We start from the raw sequence: 15,839 nt of genomic DNA on the forward strand, positions 1-15,839 counted from the left end.
ATCATGTTTTGAAACAGACCCTTCTTTATAAACCAGAGTTTCATTTTTATGCTAAGATTATAGTTTTCTGGTTCTGGAAGACTGAAACCTGTGTCTTTTTATGCTCACATGCAGGGTGTGAAGGAAATAGCAGAAACATGGGAACATCTGAAGTTCACTGTGCAAATGTACTTCAAAGGCACTGAGAAGCGAGGCTTTATTCTGGGATCTGTGGATGAAATTCTAGAGATTCTTGATGACAACAATGTCAATCTTCAGAGTGTTTTAGGCAGTCGATTTGTGGGCCCTTTCCTTTCAACAGTTCACCACTGGGAAAAAACTCTGTCATTTATTGGTGAAGTAATTGAGGTAGGAAGGAAAGTGCTGGACTAAATAATTATTGTTTATTATTTATAATCAGTTTTCTATTGTTTGTATTTTTTTCTTTAATGATAACATTTGACTCTTAGATCTGGATGGTGGTTCAGAGAAAATGGATGTACCTGGAGAGCATCTTTATTGGTGGAGATATCAGATCACAACTTCCAGAGGAAGCCAAAATATTTGACAGCGTAGACAGGATGTTTAAAAAGGCAAGTTACTGACTTGACTTGTGATCAGCATAATTATTTAGTGCATTTTACTTCCAGTTCCATAGTTCACTGTAGTCTTCTGTGTCATTTGTAACACCGAGAATGGTATGTTACAATGAAATGAATATGAATCCAGGAACTCATGTTTTGTTTCACAGCTGTCATAAACAGAAGACTTCCCCTGAGTAAGCTAAAGTGGAGAGAGGTGTGATCCTTGGTTGGCAGTATGGGGCAGGCAGAATCCCCTTTTCCTTTAATTGGATGCATCTTTTTACCTTTACGATGATAATAAGAAGCTTAGATGTGTTTCTATAGATTAAGGACCTATATACATGCTAAAAAGACTTTTCTGGTATAATCTGTTCTCATACTGAACACATACTCCCACTATGAATATGGTTTATTTCTCTTTTTCCCGTCTGCAAAACTGAGATAGTACTGTGATTCTGAAATGCTCTGTTTGTCCTTCACCTCGAGGACCACTGTATGCAGGAGCAAATTCAGGTATATGCTTAGGCTTGCATGACTTAGGATACAGGCTTGTCTTGCTTTCATTTGCTTTTACAGTAGTATCTCCATGCTCCCAGCTTTGAAAGCATACTATCTCCATGTTTTCATGCAGCAGTTCAGTAACAGGAAATCATATTTAAAACCCTTAATTCAATTCTCTTAAGAATCTATACTGCTTGTGCTGCTTCTATGCTTTGTCAGTAGTTAAATATAATTTAATATAATCCATTGTTGTTTAGTATTTTCTAAACTTTTTTTCCTTCTATGTAGATAATGGATGAAACTGTAAAAGAACCAGCGATAAAAAAATCCTGTGAAGCTCCAAATCGTCTATTAGACCTCCATCATATAAATGATGTTCTGGAGAAATGTCAGAAAAGCTTGAATGATTATTTGGATTCCAAGCGAAATGCTTTCCCAAGATTTTTCTTTATATCTGATGAGGAGTTGCTTAGTATCCTTGGGAGTAGTAACCCGCTTTGTGTCCAGGAACACATGATAAAGGTACAGTGTCTGGCTTTCCACAGTACCTTGTACTTTTAGGTGCTTAAAAAAGTTTAACAGACTACACTGTACATGTTGTTAAGGATGTGCTAATATTTACTGCATACAGAGAGCATCCTGGCAGCATCTTGAAGAAGCTTCTGAATAACCAAATCAAATCTGATCAATAGCCTCTACTGGTTCTCATACCTGCCAGTCGCAGTTATGGTAGAGGGAAGCTGGTAGAGGAACATTCAAGATACACCAGAATGGCTAACCATTAAAAAACCTTCCTGTAGCTCCTGATAGATCTTTATTTTCTAGAAAAAAAATCAGTGTCATTTGGGCCAGATCATCTGCTTGTTTACTTTGCAATTGGGCTGCTGAGCTATATATCAGAATTTGTATTTGATTACTTACAAGTCAGATCCATTTCTCTATAATCCATGGAAATTTTCTTTCAAGATTAAATGGGGGCTAATGTAATTAAGCACTTATGTCTTTGAAGCTTTGTTTCTAAAATGGCAGTGAATTTCTTTGTTGGTGCATTTCAGATGTATGATAATATAGCCTTCCTGAGGTTTCAGGATACTGATAGTGATGAGACAATTGCAACAGCCATGATTTCAGCAGAGGGAGAGGTGATGGATTTTCGGCAGGCTGTAGCTGCAAAAGGCAGAGTGGAGAACTGGATGACAGCAGTGCTAGCAGAAATGAGACGAACGAACAGACTCCTAACTAAGGAAGCTATTTTTCGATACTGTGAAGACAGAAGCAGGTGAAACAATCAGTGTCAAGGATAGCATAAATGCCTTATGTATTATTATGAGCCTGTTGTGATATAGAAAAGCAAAGACAATTTTTTAATTTGTACACAATTTAGCCTGTGTTTCTGTATGTGGAGGGATATGAATACATGCATGTGCAGTATTTTAACTGATCAGAAAAAACTTGTGTTATATATCATATCTAATTTCCTAAGTCTTGGCGGTTTATTTTTAGTGCTGTGTTCTTGCTATGAATTGCACTTGGCAATCTTTACACATGGAATCGGCAACTTTTCTATCAGAGTATTTCCTAAGCTTTTGAAATGCTACAGCACACCTTGATAGAATTGTTTGGTTCATGTTGTAGTTGTTGCAGAAACAGGAGGAAGCACTTCTTTTTTTTTTTTACCTTCCCTTTTTTTCTTTTCTTCCTATCCTGATCAGTTACTTGGAATAAACAGTAACTCAGACTTCCTCACTATATGTATTTTCTGTAGAGTTGATTGGATGTTACTCTACCAAGGCATGATGGTGCTGGCTGCTACTCAGGTGTGGTGGACTTGGGAGGTAGAGGATGTCTTTCGGGAAGTGAAGAAGGGAGAAAAACAGGCAATGAAACTTTATGCTAAAAAAATGCATAAGCAAATTGATGACCTGGTTACCCGCATTAGAATGCCTTTGAGCAAAAATGACAGGAAAAAATACAACACTGTTCTCATTATTGATGTTCATGCCAGAGACATTGTTGATACATTCGTAAGAGACAGGTAAACACTGCCCCCCAACCTACTGAGAAAATACCAAATGCATAAATTGTATTTCCATCCTTTTACCTCACGTGAGCAAATCTCTCTTGTGCAGCATTCTGCAGGCTCAGGAGTTTGGATGGGAAAGCCAGCTGCGTTTTTACTGGGACCGAGAGCCAGATGAACTGAATGTGCGGCAGTGCACGGGAACATTTTCCTATGGTTATGAGTATATGGGTTTGAACGGACGTCTTGTGATTACCCCGCTTACTGATCGTATTTATCTTACACTCACACAGGTATATATTCGAGGAGATTTTTACTAACAAGGTCTTTTAAAATACACTTCTAGGCAATCACATAATTGTTTTATTGCCACTTCCTGTTATCTCCTAGATGCCAATGTGTTCAAAATCAGTTGTGATATCATAACGTGATTGCCTCAGAGATAATATAGAATGCATTCACAGATAGAATTTGAGGCTTTTTGTACCCAAGGGTTTAATTTGTGATTTTGCTACCAACCTTACATAAGTTTAATCCAAGCTTTGCTTTCCTTTTTGGTTGGTCCCCAAAGGCTTTATCAATGTTTTTGGGAGGAGCGCCAGCAGGGCCAGCAGGTACAGGGAAAACAGAAACAATCAAGGATCTGGCCAAAGCACTGGGCTTGCTTTGTGTGGTGACGAACTGTGGAGAAGGCATGGATTTCAAAGTAAGTTAAAGATCTGTGTTCTCTGATAAAGTGCCAGTTACTGCTCCTTTTTGGTCCCCATGATAAAGTCATATTCTGAACTTCTGCATAAGTATCTCCCTTAAAGATACCATGCTGACTGATATGAAATATAGTAAAAAAATATCTATTTTGAATAAATTCCTGAAGGAATTTCAGGTGCTTTCAAGGAGGGGAGCAATGACTAGGTGGTATGTGTTTAAGCTCATCATAGGCAATCTGCACTTGGCAAGTAATTACTGCAAGACCTTATGACAGATTGCTAGCTTCTTCATATGTAAATATCTAGAGGTTTTACCCAGTCATTAAGAGTTTTAACATACTCCAAAGTTTGTTGATGCTGAGTGTTTAATACATTCATTGCTGAGAAGTTTTTCCTCTTGTTCCTGATAGGCAGTTGGTAAAATTTTCTCCGGTCTTGCCCAGTGTGGAGCATGGGGATGCTTTGATGAATTCAATCGTATTGATGCTTCTGTGCTTTCAGTCATTTCTTCTCAGATTCACACTATTCAAAATGCTTTAATGAATCAGTTGAAAACATTTCAGGTAAACATTAAAAAAGAAGAGTAATTGTGAAGGCTGATCTTGTTTTTGAGGCCGAGATTCAGGGTTAGACCCCATCATTCGATCAAAGGGCTGCTGCTTCTGTAATTAATTTGTGCTGAACATTTCAAACTCCAGAGTATGTACTCTCATTTTCAGAGATGTTAAATCCTTGCTGATTTCCTAATCCTTTGCTAGGTTCTTCCTTTGTGAAGTGGGATAAAAGTCAGCTAAATAGGATAACAGTAAGCAAATGGGATAATAGTATGCTAGTAATTACGGAGAGAAGTAACGGTGTGGATTGTGAGGCTTTATTTACTGATATTTATTGGAATTCAAAGCCCTCAGACAGAAAATTTGATTGAGTAGTGTGAAATGTTTTGATATTTATATCCAAGATACAAACAGTGGGATGAATGTAACTGGATGACTACCTAAAGCTAAATATTTTAACATGTTGTCTTAAGTAGGTGCCCCAGTATTGCTGCTTTTCTGTTTGAGCAAATAGTACTATTTAATTCAATTCCAAATATGCATTGTTCTAATGTTTTCTTATGCCTTTAGTTTGAAGGGCAGGAAATTACCCTTGATAGCCGTATGGGCATTTTTATTACGATGAATCCTGGTTATGCTGGCCGAACTGAGCTCCCAGAGTCTGTAAAAGCTTTGTTCAGGCCTGTGGCTGTTGTTGTACCAGATCTTCAACAAATCTGTGAAATCATGCTCTTTTCTGAAGGGTTCCTTATGGCAAAGGTAAGAAAATTTTATTACTGCCCATACCCGTGTATATACCTGCGTATGGACAGCCAGTGTTTGGTTGTGGCTTACACATTTGCGATTCTCTAACTTAAATCTCAAACAGATCCTTGCCAAAAAGATGACAGTACTATACAAACTGGCAAAGGAACAGCTTTCTAAACAACATCATTATGATTTTGGACTGCGGGCCCTTAAGTCAGTGTTGGTGATGGCTGGAGAACTGAAAAGAGGATCAGCAGACCTCAGTGAGGTAGATCTGCTACTTAGTTACCCTGGGAGCATCATCGTTTTCATTAGGAAGAGGATGTGTTTACACATCGGCTGTAGTTTGCATTGGAAATAGGAGCATTGGTGTTATTTGTCTTATTCGTTCACTTTGTTCTTACTGAGTTTCATTATGCCCTCTGCCAGCAAATTGCCATCAGAACTCAAGTCAGAGTAGGGAAATCTATAGAAAATGAGGTATTTTACTTTTTGTTAAGTCCAGGATGCAAATAGCCAGATGAATGTCTCTGGATGAATAGCGAAAGGTGCTTTTTGAACAGTGAGTGCTCCAGTTGCGCAGTTGTTAATTGTGTAGCTCAAGTAGTACAGTAAACTTATAAATGAAAGTTTTTCAATACTGCATCTCTTTTTATGGCTTTCTTTTATGATTGTTTTTTATTTCTATATGTATGGTTGTGATACCCAGTTGCCTAGGGGAATTCTGATTCAAATTTCTTCTTAAAAACTTGGAGACAGCTGAAGGAAACCCTCCTCTAAAGTTATGTACAGATGCACATTGCAGGTTGGCAGGAAGTTGGGGTCTAAATGATGCTGTCAAGGCGACTACAGAACTTGAGTAGTTCATAAGACAGTTGGTTCTTTTAACATCAAATCAGGGAAGCTGCGATGTGGGCTGCTCCAGCCATTTGGCATTTGGTTAATATGACAGAAGCCGGCAGTGCATTATTCTTGGATATTGGTCTGCTTAATCCTTATAAAATAACCTTTGTTTCCACTAGCAACTGATGCCAAGAAAACATCCTCAGAGCTGTACTGCAGTAATCAGGCACTAGTTTTTAGAGATATTTGAAGTTACTACTTGTTGGATAATTGGTTAGCTATTTGGTAAAGATTGATTCTGCTATGTGTTGTCTAGGAAGTTGTACTGATGAGAGCTCTGCGAGATATGAATCTTCCTAAACTTGTGTTTGAAGATGTACCTCTCTTCCTTGGCTTAATCTCTGACCTGTTTCCTGGCCTGGATTGCCATCGAGTCCGCTACCCTGATTTTAATGATGCTGTAGAACAAGTGCTGGAAGAAGGGGGTTATGTTGTTTTACCAATCCAGGTATAAAAAATACTAATTGCATGAGGTTTTTTTGCAAATGTTAGGCTGGATATGTGTTGCTGCTCTCTGGTGTGGCTCCAGGAAAGCTTAGCTGGTACAGACCAGCTGCTGCTCTTGTCCATAGAAGAATTACGGACAGCAGTCTATTAAATCAATATTTGTTTTTCAGGTGGATAAAGTAGTTCAGATGTATGAGACAATGTTAACTCGTCACACTACAATGGTAGTTGGACCTACTGGAGGTGGCAAGTCAGTTGTCATTAATGCTTTGTGCAAGGCCCAAAACAAGTGAGTGTATAAAATTTGATGGGTGGAAATCAGGTTGTAAAATGGCATAGTCTGCATTATTCAGCTCTGTGTAGTCATCACAGGATCAATAGCTGACCATAATATTTGCTTGGGTTAATATGAGATGGTGTTGTGTCATTTTAATATTGCTTTCCTTGCTGTATCTTTAGGCTGGGATTAATGACAAAGCTTTACACGCTAAACCCTAAAGCTATGAGTGTGATTGAGCTTTATGGGATCCTTGACCCTACCACACGAGACTGGACAGATGGAGTCCTGCCAAACATTTTTCGGGTTATCAACAGGCCTACTGACAAAAAAGAGCGAAGGTAGACAACTAGAAATTATTGTAACCATTTTTAGAAACTGAATTTTACATAAATTGAAAAAAATATTAGATAATGCACTATTTAAAAAACAAATGCTAAATAAATGGAGAGTGTCTAGGGGTCTTTCTGTCTTCTGTAAGTTTCTAGCCTCAGTGAGATGAATGGAAACTATGCAATTATGAAAAATGAATGGGAGGCTTGAAAGCACCTGGATTGACACCATTGATGGCACTGGATTCTGAAATATGTTAGTAAAATCAGAGCTTAGTCAGTGCCCCTTGGCTCCTGTATCCACAGGTATATTCTGTTTGATGGTGATGTAGATGCTCTCTGGGTTGAAAACATGAATTCTGTCATGGATGACAACAAGTTATTGACCCTAGCAAATGGGGAGCGGATTAGACTTCAGTCGCACTGTGCTTTGTTGTTTGAGGTAAGTAGTGACTGTACTGTGTAATACAAGGGAAGGGTTACATACAGATGGATCTACAAAGGCTGAAAAGCAGTTACTGTGGCTGTTCTTTGTTTAAGTGTATGATTATCTTGTGTGATTATTTTACAGGTTGGCGACTTACAGTATGCATCTCCTGCCACTGTATCCCGCTGTGGAATGGTCTTTGTAGATCCTAAAAATCTGAAATATAAGCCCTACTGGCAGAAGTGGATCCAAGAAAGAAGAAATGAGGTGGGAATTTCTGCACTTGTTCACATTAAATACTGAACTGTAGACAGCTGTAAAAAAAAATTTCTAAAGACAGTCTAATCTTCTGATAAAAAATCTATTCACTAGGCCTGTGGCAGAGGGCTAAAGAGGGTTCCCAGCTTTTCTAATTTGTGATCGTTTCTGAGAAGTGAAGAACAAGAAAATGAATTTACCTGATCTCCAAAGAATTAACAGTGAGCTTAGGTCCTTGTTTCTTACATTTAGTTTAAAAAAACAAGTCCACAGGGAGCTGAAGTAAGACAACTTAGTTGCTAGCACCTGATGCTAGCACCCTCACCTGCTCACCAGTCCATACAACAGCGTCACATTTCTTCATGTGACTGTGCCCTGTCTTTGGTAGAAGTGACTTCTTCAGGAACAATCATACTTGGTCAGCCAGGTATTCATGGGAAGCTCTGCTGTCAAAAATTGGCTTTCCGTGTTTCTGTGTCCTGAATAATTGTCCTTTTTTTCCTCAGCAAGAGAGAACTGAATTGAATCGTCTCTTTCAAAAATATGTGCCCTATCTTACTGATATGATTGTAGAGGGAATTGTGAATGGCAGACATGGGGAAAGACTGAAGACCATTGTTCCTCAAACAGATTTAAATATGGTAAGGAACAGAGAGTAAAGGTTGAAAAAGTTTATCTAAAAAGAGAAATGGAATGATAGAGAGAGTAAAATGTTCCAAATAAAGCATGGTAGAGTCTGTGCTGAAATGTCAGTTTGCTAGTGATGAGCACCAAGAGAGAAAAGAAACAGTAATTTCCTAACAGTGCTCTTCTAGTGTCATTAATATGCGTATCAGTACATACACCTGGAAGGATAAAAGATCAGCAGACACTCAAAATGGTTGAAAACGTATTAAGAGTTTCCATGCACCTAAATGGCAACTCTATTTACAGTTTTGTCTTGTTTTACAACAGGTGGTACAGTTGACTGTGATGCTGGAAGCTCTAGTTGTGGTACAGCCTGATGATCCTGATGTTCTGGAGTGCTTTTTCTTGGAAGCTTTGTATTCCTCCTTAGGTGCTGCTCTTGTTGATGCTGGGAGAATTAAATTTGATGAAAATGTTAAACGTATTTCCTGCATGTCTACTGTTCATGATGACAACATCCTGGCTAAGCCAGGGGAGCTACCAGGTAGGATCTCATCATAATTTAGTCTGAATTCCATTGATTATATTAGAAAAGTGTTAGTTTCCATGAAGGCAGAACATCCTTCTTCCTTCCAGCTAGCTATCTTGGCTGCAAAATATGCTCTCTGAAGGACTATCACTGAAAACCACATAGAGATACTGATGCTAGATAACTGTCAGCTACTGGTCTGTCCTCACAGAACAGTACTTTTCTATGCCAAGCTGCAGAGATAAACAGTGAAAAGAAAAGTAAGACATGAAAGTCAGTGGAAGGTGCTTAAAAAGTGATAATATGATCCAAGTGCTGGATTAGGAGAATTTTGGTTGATGTCTTAACTGGGTTAAATGACAAGTAAACAGAACACAGTGTTGCCCAACTTGGTCCAGAATCCTACCCTTCACTTTCATTTCAATCAGATTATTTTCTTATGAAATATTTCAGTGTCCTAGAAAACTTCTAGTTACTTAATCATTTGCAGGTCAGCTGCCAACTTTGTATGACTTTCACTTTGATGGATTTCAAAAAAAGTGGGTACCTTGGATGAAACTTGTTCCTGAATATATTCATAACCCTCAAGTGAAATTTCTTGACATTCTAGGTGAGTGTAAAATAAAATACAGTGATAATATGTCTTTAATTTATAATGTGCTGCCACTGAGTACATGGCAGTTAACATGAGACATCCTCTTTCTTTACTGAAGGTCTTCCACTCAGGTTCAGTTTTTTGTGATGGCACAAATCAATTTCTTTAATATTGTTGTCACAGTGGTTTAGCAGGAATAGAGTAGATATTTACAGCACTGTGTAATAGAGAAATGAAGAAAGGATTAAAAGCTTGTTTCAGTTAATAAGGGTTATTAGGAGCTAACAATGCCTTTTACAAGCTAGAATAGCAGAATATTCATGGTCTACGCTACCAGAAGCTGTAGGAAAAATGCCGGCTCCATGGTTCAAGTACTTGGTAGTTAAACATTACATTCTTAAGGCAGTTATTGGTTGTTACTCCAAGCACTGTGTAATGATGACAGGTGCTTTTCATAGTTAAGGACAAATTAAGGCAGGTTACTTTACAGTAATACTTAGGCAAGCACAGCTTAACTTCACTGACACAAGAGACAATTATATGTTCTCTAAAAGTTGCTCCTAATGGCAGGCAATTCACAAAGAAAAAAAATCACCTCTGTAGAGTTCTGGGAAAATGCCTATGATCCAAATAAATCCTGATTATATCCTTGAAATAGGGATTAAATGGAGTTTAACCAGTCCATGACCCTCCTATATGGAAGATAACTTCTTTTTTAATATATCTAAAGGATGAGCGATCCTGATGATAAAAGCTGAAAAGAGATGGCTGAGCAATTAAAATTTTTTTTCAGCATTGTTAGTGAGTTGATATTTCAGATTTTGTCTTTGTACAACTGGATGTTAATCTTGAGAGTCTGATCCAGCACTATTCTATAAATATAAATCCCCCAGCTGTACTGCATTTTAATTTAACCTGCCACCATATTCATGATCTTTTTCAGTGCCTACAGTGGATACAACACGCACTACTTGGTTACTGGAACAGATGGTAAAAGTAAAACGCCCAGTTGTTCTTGTAGGTGAATCGGGTACATCTAAAACAGCAACTACACAAAACTTCCTAAACAATTTGAACAAAGACCTTAATGTATGTATGAGGCATTTTGTTGTCTTTGTAAATCTGCCTTTTCATTCTTTGTCCTTATGTTAAATTTGCATTGTGAACCCTGAGTCTGTGGGTAGCAATGTTGACTTTAGTAATGTGACTGCAAGCTTCACAACCAAACTGTGTGAGTGATTTGAGAATCCTTCAGGATCAAACACATTTGATCTACCATGTACAGATTCAATTTGTTAAAGTAAATATGTATTATTGAAGTGCCAAGAATGGGATTACTTTTCTTTTTCATCTGTAATTCAAGTGAATAAATGGACCATAGAAATCTTTCCTGTATGTCTGACACTCTAATATAAAGAATATTTTTTGAATGTGCTAGTTAAAAAACCCCAAACAACAGATAAAAATCCATTCTTATCCATTTCCTCTCCTTTGCAGCTGCTGCTAGTAATTAACTTCTCTTCTCGTACAACATCAATGGACGTTCAGAGAAACCTAGAGACAAATGTAGAGAAACGAACTAAAACCACTTATGGCCCTCCTATGGGAAAACGTCTCATTGTTTTCATTGATGATATGAATATGCCACGGGTAAGTGCCATTAATTTGCAAGGTAGTATAGAAACATTTCGGGTGGCACTGACATGGTCTCTTCATACACAGAGTCAATTAATTACAAGTCAAAGATATTTATGGTAAGTGAGTAACTGGATTTCGGCTTAGGATCTTCAGAAAGTGGGATTTGTGTGCAGTGGGGAATGTTTCTGTCTGTTACAGTATTTGTCCTATATGTAAGAGAGATCCTGTTGGATCATTTCTTTATGCCATTAAAATCATGTCTCTGTGGCCTGATACTGGCTGCAGGTGGTGTATTGTAGAAACCATCCCTTTCTCTTTACAAAGGGAGCAAAAGAGAACGTGCATTTAGATTATCACAGAGGCACTTTTCCCATAGGAGACATTGGAATGAATGTTCCCAGTCAGTGCCAGAGCTTTGCAAAGTGTCACTTAGTCCTTGTGATGTTCTCCAGAGTATGGAGCACAATATTTCCACATTTTATAGCAGTAATTGGCATGCTGATGTACTGTGCTTTGAATATCTTGACTCTTTTGTGTTACAAAGGTTGATGAGTATGGCACACAGCAACCCATTGCCCTGTTGAAACTGCTGCTAGAGAAAGGTTTCTTGTATGACCGTGGTAAGGAGATGAACTGTAAACTTCTTCAAGACCTGGGTTTTATTGCTGCCATGGGGAAAGCTGGAGGAGGTCGGAATGAACTTGACCCTCGATTCATCTCACTCTTCAGTGTTTTTAACATGCCTTTTCCTTCTGAGCAATCCCTGAGTTTGATCTATGCCTCCATCCTGAAAGGCCACACTGCGGTAATTTCACTGTTTTTTAAAGGATTGCTCAACAGGTTTATTATTTTGAAATATGAATTTACTTCTGTGCTTTCGCTAGACCTGAAATCTTCTGTTATCAGGCTTTCTTATATTTAGAACCTCATGCAAACCTTTCCCTTCCTCTTCTCTTTCTTGATGGGTTTACAGTGTTTTGATAAATTCTTGAGTAATAGGTAAACATTCAAGTCAGCAGGTCATTTATAAACTTGGTGCTTTTCATAGGTTGGAACCTGTGAATGATTTGGTTATGGTTCCTGTAAAGAAAAGCAACAAAGATCAGCAAACTTTTTCTTGAATGACAGTGAAAAATTTAATGTAATGCAGTAGACTGCATTACTAGCAGATAACCTGCAACTTTATATAAGAAAAGAACAGTTTATTTTTTCTGTTAAAAAAGTGCTGTGGAAATTCCGGTCATTGAGTTCAATGTTACTGTCAGCACTCTGCAAGCTCAGGAGTGAAGATGGGGCCTGTCCAAAACATTCAACTGCACAAAGTTCATACAGAGGAATACGAATTTCTGAGTATGTTTGCCTTCAGTTATTTGAAATACACCAAGCAGGTTTAAAAGCTGGAAAGCAGAATATGTTTAATAGCATTGAGTTCTCTTGGGACAGTCTCATGGAAACACCTCTTCTTTCTCATGTTTGCAGATGTTTAATCAGTCTATATCAACCATCTCTGACAAGATTACTGCATGTACTTTGGAGCTTTATAAAATGATTACTTGTGACCTACCTCCTACTCCTTTCAAATTCCATTATATTTTTAACCTGCGGGATCTTTCCAGGGTCTATAATGGACTTATTCTTACAACTCCAGAGAGGTAAGAACAGAAAAATTGTCTCTAGTGCTCCCACATCTATTTATATTGCATGAACCTAGATGAAGATGAAGTAATATGGTATATGAAATCAGTCATGTTTGGACACTTTTCATTAGACCTTTGCCACAATGAGAAAATGTTCAGTAACATCCGAAATTGTGATCTTACACTTGATGACAAATGCTGGTGCATTACTCTTTCTTAAATTAGGTATTCAGAGGTAAAAATGCAAGCAAATTAGTTATTATGAAAAGAACAAAACCAAAAAGAGTAAAATAAGTCAGTCCAGAATTTGGTTAGTGTTATTAACCATATACCTTAGGCATCATGTCAGCTCATTTGGTGCAGTCTGATATTTCGATGTGAATTCAGGTTTCAAACAGTGACCCAGATGGTGAGAGTTTGGAGAAATGAGTGCCTGAGGGTTTTCCATGACAGGCTGAATAATGAAGCAGACAAAGCATTGGTGAGTAATTTCTTTCAATTTTTAGTAGTCACTGACTGTTACTATGGCAACTAATTTGCAACAACATTACCAACTGTTGCACTCTGGTCTTGCAGTCAGACTTCAGATTTGTCTAACCACTATATTGCTCCATTAATTATAAATGTGGCCCATGGAGTTTTCTTTTCTAAAATAAAGTGACTATGGCAGACTAAGTGAGCAGATCTGCTGAAGGAAAGGGTCACTTGGTTTGCCTGTCCCGGAAAATTGGTTAGCAGGGGCACAGGTGACAAAGTGTGAGAGCAGTGCAGGAAAAAACTCAGGAAATCACTTTGAGTCAGTATTTTCCTTTAGGAAGGACTGTATCAGAATGTGACTACACAATCAAGTAGGGAAAAGAAGGATAAAAGCCAAGTCCTTAAACAATGGAGTCAGTTTTGGCTGTTAGGCAAACTGGAAAATGCTCCAAATTATATCTTAAAACACAAGAGAGAATTATGACAGTTTTATACCTTGAGAATTAGGGGAGGAATTGGGGTAGATTTTACTTACATATAAGCAACTTGTGAAGCAATTTGCAAAGCAACTGGCTGAGATGAAAAGAGCTAGATTAAGATGGCTTCAGATTCTTCTGCTTAGAACTTTCTCCTCTAACATACAAAGATACATTTCCAGCTCAATTTTCAGAACTCAGAGTAATTCTATCACAACTTTTTTGTATTTATACATTCATTCAGACTTACAAGATTTGTGAGAAATCTAGTTAGGGAATCATCTATGAATGTTGAGAAGGAAGGTTTATTGAAATAATATCTACAACAATACATGAGAAGGTATTTTTTTAGCAGGCTTATCCTTTCCTGTGTTAAACTTCTGGAGTCCATTGGATTGAATGGTTGTTAAACTGCCTATTAGATCGTTTTAGATCATACATAGAACACAATAGGAGGCTTTGGTCTTTAGACATTCTAGTGACATAAGTATCCCCTTGAAATCGGTCAGTATTTGAGCAAGAATCTGCATTATCACCCTTCTAAGTGTTACTGGATTCAGAATCATCTGCTTCATTGTGTTGCCTGACTCATTTCATATCCTTGAAGGTACAAGGTCATATAAAAAGCCTAATCAAAGAGAATTTCAGAGATGACTTGGAGCAGGCCATGAGGGATCCTATTCTTTTTGGAGATTTCAGAATGGCACTGAGTGAAGGAGAACCTCGTATTTATGAAGATATCCAAGACTATGATGCAGCAAAAGCTCTCTTTCAGGTAGTGTGCATCAGCTTGGAGCTGTGCCTGATGCTGTTTCTGTGCCTGAAGAATGGGCGGGAGCCTGCCTCAGACTGTAGGAAATCTGTTCTCTTTCTGTGTGCACATAGAATTTATGTGCACTGTTATCCATTTGGGGTCTGCAGTAATAAATGTTGAGGATCAACTACAGAGTCAGCAGTGTTTTCCAACAGTTTATTTTCCCTGAGGAAGGGGAAAGGAATAATGCTGCTAAATGGGTTGTTATTTTATTAATGTTATTAATTGTTTCACTGGTCTCCCAGTAACATTCTGTCCACCTTTCTCTGCAGGAGATTTTGGAGGAATATAATGAAGTTAATATTAAAATGAACCTAGTTCTTTTTGATGATGCCTTGGAGCACTTAATCCATTTACATCGCATCATACGGATGGATCATGGGCATGCCTTGCTGATAGGAGTGGGAGGCTCAGGAAAGCAGTCTCTAACGAGACTGGCTGCCTATACAGCTGGATATGAGGTAAGTGACCCTGCATCTTTGCAGTGAAAGAAGACAAGGAAAGCAATACTGTGATCTGGATTAAATTGGCTGGGGCTGGGGGAGGGAAGTCAGTCAGCAAGATAAGATCAGGCTGGTATCTCTTCCCTGTGGAGAGAAGAACAGGCAGAGGTGATTGCCAGGAGGTATAGAATAATGACTGTGGGTGATCTGGGCAAGAAGCTGTCAGTGCCTGAATCTGGGTTTTGGCACTGGGGACTGAAAACAAGGATGGGTCTGGCAGTGAGCAGCTAATAATCTCAAACTACTGCTTTTGTTACTTATCTGTCTTAGAGCAGCACCGGTGTGCTTTTGTGGAGGAACTTTGTTGTGATTGATACTGTAATATTTCAGATAGGAAAGATGTATTTTCAGTCTCTGGCAGAGGATGAACACAAAGCAATTTTGAAAATGCAATCCTTCAGGGTTGGACAAATGTAATTTTTAAAAATAATGTAGTGTATAATTTATTTGATTCTTAACATTTACTGATGTTAGGGGCCAAACGAAAACCCTTGATCCAGTCCAATTGAAATTTAGAGTTACCATCATGTCTTGGGTCCATCTGTGTCTTCTCAGTATATGTTTGTATCTTTAGGTATTTGAGATCATCTTGAGTCGAGGATATGGAGAAAATAATTTCCGAGAAGATTTGAAGAATTTGTACCAGAAGCTGGGTATTGAGAACAAGTCGATGGTCTTCTTGTTTACAGATACCCAGGTAGCAGAAGAGAGTTTCCTGGAACTCATCAACAACATGTTAACTTCAGGTAGCATAGGCAGCCTCAATTGCTCCTGATCAGTATCTACTTGTGATTTATAATCTCAAAC

At 38.2% G+C, this 15,839-nt stretch overlaps 1 protein-coding gene across 1 annotated transcript in view; it reads left to right on the forward strand.

Annotated features, from left to right (window-relative positions):
* Positions 1-15,839, forward strand: part of LOC308064563 (dynein axonemal heavy chain 10-like) — a gene marked incomplete at its 5' end in the record, with an annotated part of 51,384 nt that overhangs the window by 14,629 nt on the left and 20,916 nt on the right. The window contains 26 exons of the mRNA XM_080389199.1: positions 115-348; positions 450-572; positions 1,353-1,586; positions 2,120-2,343; positions 2,830-3,099; positions 3,194-3,377; positions 3,656-3,790; positions 4,202-4,354; positions 4,916-5,104; positions 5,214-5,360; positions 6,252-6,443; positions 6,613-6,731; positions 6,902-7,060; positions 7,358-7,493; positions 7,623-7,745; positions 8,243-8,377; positions 8,691-8,907; positions 9,383-9,502; positions 10,431-10,576; positions 10,985-11,137; positions 11,670-11,930; positions 12,605-12,777; positions 13,150-13,243; positions 14,323-14,490; positions 14,802-14,990; positions 15,607-15,778. Of these exons, the coding sequence (XP_080245325.1) occupies positions 115-348; positions 450-572; positions 1,353-1,586; positions 2,120-2,343; positions 2,830-3,099; positions 3,194-3,377; positions 3,656-3,790; positions 4,202-4,354; positions 4,916-5,104; positions 5,214-5,360; positions 6,252-6,443; positions 6,613-6,731; positions 6,902-7,060; positions 7,358-7,493; positions 7,623-7,745; positions 8,243-8,377; positions 8,691-8,907; positions 9,383-9,502; positions 10,431-10,576; positions 10,985-11,137; positions 11,670-11,930; positions 12,605-12,777; positions 13,150-13,243; positions 14,323-14,490; positions 14,802-14,990; positions 15,607-15,778 (4,450 nt within the window). The remainder of the gene's footprint in view (positions 1-114; positions 349-449; positions 573-1,352; positions 1,587-2,119; positions 2,344-2,829; positions 3,100-3,193; positions 3,378-3,655; positions 3,791-4,201; positions 4,355-4,915; positions 5,105-5,213; positions 5,361-6,251; positions 6,444-6,612; positions 6,732-6,901; positions 7,061-7,357; positions 7,494-7,622; positions 7,746-8,242; positions 8,378-8,690; positions 8,908-9,382; positions 9,503-10,430; positions 10,577-10,984; positions 11,138-11,669; positions 11,931-12,604; positions 12,778-13,149; positions 13,244-14,322; positions 14,491-14,801; positions 14,991-15,606; positions 15,779-15,839) is intronic.

Source organism: Falco punctatus (assembly GCF_963210335.1).
Source record: "Falco punctatus genome assembly, chromosome: 1".
Lineage (NCBI taxonomy): Eukaryota > Metazoa > Chordata > Aves > Falconiformes > Falconidae > Falco > Falco punctatus.